This window comes from Thalia democratica, unplaced genomic scaffold, assembly GCF_965202585.1.
Source record: "Thalia democratica unplaced genomic scaffold, ktThaDemo2.hap1.1 HAP1_SCAFFOLD_132, whole genome shotgun sequence".
NCBI classification, from domain to species: Eukaryota; Metazoa; Chordata; class Thaliacea; order Salpida; family Salpidae; genus Thalia; species Thalia democratica.
This window is the reverse complement of record NW_028139284.1, coordinates 1-8042: the sequence shown is the minus strand read 5'-3', so window position 1 is coordinate 8042 and position 8042 is coordinate 1. Positions and strand designations below refer to the sequence as shown.

The following is an 8042-nucleotide window of genomic DNA, read 5'->3' as shown; positions in this document are numbered from 1 at the left end:
AAACTTGGTTTTTGTAAAACTTGTTCGTTTTTTTTTTCTGGTTGTACACTTATTTGTGTTTTACTTTAAAAAATTTGTTTTCTTAAAATACCTAAAAAAAGATTCATATCATTTTTTTTAAACGACCGGCGTAAATTTAAAGGTTTTTGATAAATTTTTAAGTTATAAAACTCTAACGCGTCGTAATTTCTTTAATACTTTCAAAGAAAATGACAAATTCTAAAATGACTTTACAAAAGAGATGTGAATACTATCTTTTTCTTTACATATACACAAAAAACAGAAATAGAATACTAGTAGCATAATAAATATTCTAAAACTAAACATAGAAAAATATGATTTATCATTAAACTACAATAAAACATGAAACTAAAGCTTGTAAAAAATTTAACATACTAAAAAACGAAATTAAAGTACTTATTATTTTATTAGCTGAAAAGCTTGCTGTAATATTACATGTATGTACATTTCATGTTCTTTATTCAAAATCGATTGTTAGGGCAAAGGGCACATATAGAACAAACTTTTACATAATTATAATTAAAAGAAAACTAATAAAAAAAAAAATGTAGCTGATCTAAGTTTTTTTTTAATGTTAGTGGTTATAAGGAAAAAGTTTGTTGATTTTACTAGTTTAACTATTTAGTTATACACTCAAAATATAAACATTTAATTTTTAAAAATAAACTAAGATGATAACTTTATTAAATTTAAAACAATACTTATAAATATAATTTGCTTTAAAAATTTAAATTCTAATAAGTCGTTATATAGAATATTTTGCAGCATACTAAAAGGATAACTTGATTAACAAACAAAAGCTTAATTTTTTATAAAACACAAACCCTACTGTACGTTAATTCTCTTTCATGTTCGTGTGCGATGAAGCGAAACGTTCTAGTGTACTATGACGTCACAAGCAAATTATTACTTGCATGCAATAAATATTTATAGACAGTTAACAGTTTTCACCACTTTTCAGTATGGGTGATCCTTACCTGCGTTTACTCAAGTAGTAGACCAGTAAGATCATCAAATGATGACTGCGGTATGATGATTCTCATATGAGTTATATTCTACCGCGCCTCAATTGGAATCGCAACTCTAATTGAGGATTGTCTGATGCTGGCCATGAATGAAGAGTTATTGTCTTTCGAGAAAGATTTTTAATACATAATCGCTTATTTGAAAATTCCCGGTAAATTTTTCTTACAGAATGCAGTTAAAAATTATTTGAAACAGAAGTATTAGTATCTAGTTTAAATGAAACTTAACAATACTATGAACAAAATTTCATAAATCAACCATCTATTAAATGAGAAAAAGCTGTCTTTTTAATAAAGCATTGTTAGTTATGAAAAAAACTATCAAAATAAAAAAGTTAAAATAAAATACACTTTTTAAACCTCAACCACTGCAAACAAACTTTCAAAAACAACAAGTTTTTTAACTAAGCTGTTTTCATGCAACACAAAGCAGCGCCACAGAAGTCATTCAGGCGCTTGTTTTGATCATTGTAAAATATTCCTTATCCTGGAACACAGGTAGGCACAAGACATCACCCTTCAGGATATAGATGAATAGGTATAGATTTTTATAAGTTATCAAGTTTAAAAATATTTTTTAATATTACGTTATAAATGTAGTCTTTTAAACAGTTTTTTAGTAATTTGAAAACAAATTTATGACTATTACTATTTTTTTAAATGCAGAATTAACCTTAAATATATGAAAATAATTTTTTATACGCTATCCTTTTATATTAACTACTAAATTATTGGAAATGAAATTAAAAATATTAAACTAAAAAACTAAACAAGAACAAAATAAAGATGTTAAATGAGTATTGTGAAACTTTTTTTATATTGAATTTTTTTTCTTTTTAGTTACAGCTTAGACCAGTGATCTTCTACTTATTAAAAAGCTGTGCTCATTAAATTACAGAAAAATAAGTACTGTGCTCACTAGACTATAAAAGTATATATTCTTATCTAAATGCCCTACTTTATTTTCTATGTTGATTAGTTAATGTATAAATAATTTGTAAACTGATTGTTTTCGTTATAGTTAGTTTTTTCTAACAGAAAAAGACAAATCAAACGCCAGTTGAAAACAAACTTTTCACTTTACTAACTTTATTTTGTGCAGTATAACATTCATAAGCACACTACTTAGGTGAACACTGTGAAAACACTGGTTTAAACTATATCAAATACTTTCAAAGATAACACGTAATAAAAGTAAAGAGCTTATTCTATAAGTCATATACACTGTATTGTTATATACAGTTCTATTTACTACAAAATGCGCTGCAATAAAAAAAAAACTATTTTCAGAGTACTTGCAGCTTCTTTATCAATATAGTTGATATCAGCCAATCTGTGTCTGAAGCCTAAAATTGGAACTACTTCCTCACAAATGATAAAAACTACAGTCATTTTTACAAAAAATAAATTAACTAGTCAGAAACTTAGAATCATCAATTAGAATAAATTTAATGCAAAAATTTAAAGCATCAAAAAAAAAGTAGTAAATTTTATACTCATTTATACAAAAATTAAAATACATCAAACATACTAACAAGCATCTAGTTTTTAATATAAAACAACAATACTTTGAACAGTCTTTTATTAGAATACTTTCTTTTTTATACAGCATAAATATTTAGGAAAAACCCCTAATAAAATGAGAAAATTCTAAGAAAATATTTATTTAAACCTAAAACACTACAAACAAGTTGAAAAAAAAAGTTTTTTAACAAAGCTCTTTTCATGCAACAAAAGGCGCTTGTTTTGATCAATAAAAAAAATTCCTTATCTTGGAACACAAGTAGGCACAAGGTACCAGCCTTCAGGGTGGCAAGTGACGAAGCTAATTTCCGGTTCAGGGACATAGCCTGGGTTGCAACCAAGATACAGCTTTTGATCGATATGGTATATACCCACCTGTTTATCAATCCAAAATCCGTTGGCAATATCTGCAGGGTTGTAGCAACCTAGAAATATTTGTGAAAAAGTATATCAGTCAGAGACAAGTTTTACTAGAACATGTTAGTGCTTATGCCTTGCGAGGCTAGAATGACTCGTTAGAATTTTCAAATTGTAAAATAAATAAATGGAACGTTTACAAAACTAAGTCTTAACACTAAATCTATACGGCAAGTACCGGCAGCAGACTTGGTAAAAAGCACTGTGTTCAACCTTTAGAAAAACCCCGGCAGTAGGATTAATTAAAGTATGATTCAAGTCCCACTGTCTGGGATTTATTAACACTACACAGAGTGCTTTTTGCCAAGTCTGACCAGTAGTTTTATCGAAAAAACCATCTGTCAGAATAATTGTGTAAAAATTAAAAAGCGTTCAACCATAATCAAATATCTTAGCTTGTCATTGAAAGAATTTTACAACAAGTTATGATTATTAGCTTAGTAGTAATAAAAACAAAGAATTATGTTTTAGTTATTAGGTTCTTCTTATATAAACAAAATATAAATTGTTAGAAAAATCAAACAAAAACTAACTACATAAAAAAATAACTTTTTAAGGTATATGTTGTAATAAAGCTTAAACATCTGTAAAGTAAGGTTACTTAATTAAGTATGTTTGAGGTATAATTGTTAGATAACAAAAAATAAAAATTTTGTGCCATGTTACTAAAAAACTGATTGTGTTTATTTAACTAATAAAGTTATTTTTTACCATATCTACAAAGTGGATCATAATCCCATCCTTCAGCAGTGCAATGGATAGTTTTGTTTTTAGGAAAAGCTTGGAAAAAATCAAAGTTGCAACTGAAAGTAACTTCTTCATTTCTACCGTAACCTCTTTTCAATTTAACATCAAAGTATCCGTTAGGAAAATTTCCAGGTCTCGGACAATCTAAAAATTAGTATGTTTTGTAAGTTTTGAATTAAGTAAAGATTATAGAAAAGTCCGAAAATACATATTGTTTTTATTTTACTAATTATGTTATTTTTACCATATCCACAATGTGGATCATAATCCCATCCTTCATCAGTACAAGTGATAGTTTTGTTTTTAGGGAAAGCTTGGAAAAAACCGAAGTTGCAATTGAAAGTAAGTTTTTCATTTCTTTCGTAATTTCTTTCCCTTACATCATAAAAGTATCCGTTAGGAAAATTTTCAGGTCTCGGGCAACCTAAAAATTAGTATGTTTTGTAAGTTTTGAATTTAGTAAAGACAGTAGTGCTTAGAAAATAACTTAATTGTTACACTAACCAACTACTATATTTAGCTTCCTTTTTTTGACAAACAAACCAAAACTTTAGCCTTAAGTATCAGTATTTTAAGTAAAAATTGTTTTAGTCGTTTAAACAAAAATCAAAAACTTCAAACAAACTTTTAATTTTCAGTTAAATAAAATTGTGATAAACTAACTATCATATATAGAATGAAATTTTTTTCGTTAACAGCCTAATAAAATAACAAAAGGTTAAATTGTTAAATTGTTTTCTTTTCTAAAGCCTAAATAAGTGTAAGTAAATTAACAAAAACGATATATTTTTCTAACAAAACTCTCTTCATTAAACAAACAACAACATACAGAAAGTTACTTTTGTTTTAATCATTAAAATTTTGTTTTTAACCTGGAACACAAGTAGGCAGGCCGTCCCAGATCCCCAGAGCAATGCGGCACAGGATAAAGTACAAATTCGATTTAAGGACGTACCCTGAGTTGCAGCCAACTATCACCCTATCACCGGTATACCACATTTTGCTTCTGTAGTTCGGCTTTGTGTCAATCCAAAATCCGTTGTTAATTTCTCCAGGGGTTTGGCAGCCAACATAAATCTCTGTAATAATGTATGAATTAGAGATTAACTATACTTGAAAAACAATAATGCTTTTTCAAGACAAGGCATGAATGATTCGTTAAATGTATCGAAAATAAAAGAAAATAGTTAAAAACAAGTCGTATAAAATTTATACAGAAAAAAACCGGTTATTTAATCGAAAATCCCAGTTGTTTTGATCGTTTCAAAAACTGAAAAAGTGCATAAACTTAATCACATCTTAATTTTTCATCGTAAAATTTTACAAGTAGTCACTGAAAGAAAGAAATAAAGTTATATAAAAAAACATAAATTGGCAGAAACATCAAATAAAAACTTACTGCACAACAAGGTAACTAAAAATAGCTTATAATTTTTTAAAAGGCTTAAATTCCGTAAGAAAAAGGTTACAAAAACTTTTATAAGTTTGTTACTAATTAAAAGAAATAGCGTAATAAACAATCAAACTTTAATCTGTTATTTAAATAAATGTATTTAATCATGTTATTTTACCATTTCCACAATGTGGAAAATAATCCCATCCTTCATCAGTACAAGTGATAGTTTTATTTTCAGGAAAAGCTTTTGGAAAACTGGGGACGCAACTAAAAGTAAGTTCTTCATTTTTACCGTAACCTCCTTTTCGTAATACGACATCAAAGTATCCGTTACGAAAATATTCAGGTTCCGGGCAATCTAAATTTAGTATGTCTTGTAAGTTTTAAATTTAGTAAAGATGACAGAAGATTTTGTAAAATACTTATTGTGTTTATTTTACTAATAATGTCTTTTTTACAATTTCCACAATGTGGATAATAATCCCATCCTTCAGCAGTACAAGTGATAGTTTTATTTTCAGGGAAAGCTTTGGAAAATTTGGGATCGCAACTGAAAGTAACTTTTTCATTTATGTCGTAACCTCCTTTCGGTACGACATCATAGTTTCCGTTAGGAAAATATTTAGGTCCAGGCAACCTAAATTTAGTATGATTTGTAAGTTTTGAATTTAGCAAAGATTAAGGTGCTTAGAAAATATTTTAGTTGTTATACCAACAAGCTACTATACTTAGCTTCCTTTTTTTGACAAACAAACCAAAACTTTAGCTTTGAGTATAAGTATTTTAAGATTTTGAAAATAAAAATTGTTTTAGTCGTTTAAACAAAATTCAAAAACTTCAAACAAACTTTTAGTTTTTTAATAAATAAATAAAATTGAGATAAACCAACTATCATATACATAATAAAAATGTTTTCGTTCTATAAGGACACTTAATATAGAATAATAGCCTAATAAAATAACAAAAGGTTAAAAAAAATTGTTTTCTTTACTAAAGCCAACCTAAAATTTAATATGATTTAAAAACGTTGTTACTATAATAAAATACAAAACATTCCTTCAAAAATCACGCAACTTCTAAAGCGACCAGCCAATAAACTTAGCTTACTTTTTCTATAAAACTTTAGCATTTAGAAAAATAGTTTCAATAATTGATATCAACAAAATATTATTTAACCTGGAACACAATCTGGCAAGCTGTCCCACCCTTTTAACCCGCAAACAATTGCTTTTATATTATTATTTTTAGGTGTGGATGGGGAAACATACCCTGGGTTACAACTGAATAATAATTCACCATGTGTGTTGTAAAAATCGTGGTCATTATAAATTATTTCGTTTGTAAGATTTTCAGCAGGTTTGCGACAACCTAAAAACGGATTTTTTTTTGATTTCTTAGATATGTTAAAGAGGAAAGTAGTTAAAAAATATAGCTTTAGTTATAACAATATATTTTAGTTTATTTTTTTACATAAACAATATTGAGACTTTAATGTATAAGTTTAAATAGATTACGGTAAGCTTTCATCTATAAAATGTTATCTATACCCTGAAAACATCTTGGCGAAACATTCCATCTACCCTCACGACAAACAATATTTGAACTTACAGGTATGGGGAAATATCCGAGATTGCAACTAAAAGTTACTTTTTCACCACTGAAGTAAAACTCTTTTGGGCTAATGAAATTCACATTATATACACAAGGTTTTTTGCAACCTAAATGTAAAAACTCTTCAATGATGTTCAAACTAGTTAAATTGACAGAAGTATAAACAGTCGAGTTTTAAATTTAAGTAAAATATAATAGTTTTATTTCAACAAATAGTTATAATATTGTTAATAAAAATAATGAACTAAATAGTTGTTGTATAGATAAAAATCATTTATAAGAAATTCATAATTTCTGAATTTAAAAGTGGTTTAACTAAAACTTATAGTTGAAATTTGCAATAAAAACGTAAATATTACTAGATTTCATCAGATAAATTAAGAAAAATAAGTTAACTGAAAAACGTAATTTTGCATTATAATTAAAACAAACTGAAAGAAAAGAAGCAAAAGGTGTTTATAATTGAAATCTTAAAACTAAAAAGCAGCTTAACATAAAGTAAAACTTGAAACGTTAGTAAAACTATAAGACTATTCCAAAACAACGTATAGCTGAAAAATAAAAGTTTATAAAATAAGATAAATAATCTTAAATTCCGATATCAAATAATAAATAAATTGCAAAAAAACTAAATACAATTACAAAAACGTTAAAACACATATCGCAAACTTGCTTATAAAAAACTTTTACTTGAATAACTACACAAGTTGTTGTTAAAGAGCTTTTTTACAGTCAGTTATTAATACGAATTTGCAATTGCTCCCTAAGCACCAATGCTTACCTAAAACACAAGATGGCATTTTCCAACCATGTGCAAGACACGTGATATAGTAATCACCGGTTGTAGGAAAGTATCCGGATTCGCAACTAAAAGATACGATATCATATAGACGATAATAATCATATACCAACTCTCTGCTGTAATATCCGTTTGTAACGTTATCGGGTTTTTGGCAACCTAAAAGTTGTTAAGTTTTTATTAGCCTACAATAGAAACGTTTAAGTTTTTAAAATGGGAAAAGTTGTTGTATTTGTTGTAAGGTAAAATTCAACAAAGTTTTTACAACTAAGAACTTAATAAGATACAGCATTTTAAAAGTATTAATGTCTTAAATTTTTGTACAAGTTTGTAAATATAACTTTAAATAAAAGAACTTGGACTAAGAAAAGCCATGCAATGTATATTTACAATAAGCTATGTGCTTCCCTCAGTGTACCTAATCTAATTAATTATAATATATTTTATTTTTCAATAAAAAAAGTTCAATATTTTTCAAAATTTATATTACTTTTTATAGTAG

General features: G+C 27.0%; 1 protein-coding gene and 1 non-coding gene across 2 annotated transcripts; one reads left to right on the top strand and one right to left on the bottom strand.

Moving 5' to 3' along the window:
* Nucleotides 1–975: 975 nt before the first annotated feature.
* On the top strand, nucleotides 976–1124 carry LOC145845691 (U8 small nucleolar RNA). The gene has a single exon (XR_014370506.1). It is a non-coding gene; the product is annotated as a U8 small nucleolar RNA (small nucleolar RNA).
* Nucleotides 1125–2813: 1689 nt separating this feature from the next.
* On the bottom strand, nucleotides 2814–7608 carry LOC145845689 (complement factor H-related protein 4-like; the record flags this gene model as incomplete). Its single annotated transcript, XM_082952797.1, has 8 exons — nucleotides 2814–2995; nucleotides 3699–3878; nucleotides 3979–4158; nucleotides 4607–4813; nucleotides 5306–5488; nucleotides 5589–5767; nucleotides 6399–6498; nucleotides 7523–7608. Coding segments are annotated over 8 exons (1297 nt in total), but the record flags the coding sequence as incomplete, so codon positions are not given.
* Nucleotides 7609–8042: the final 434 nt, after the last annotated feature.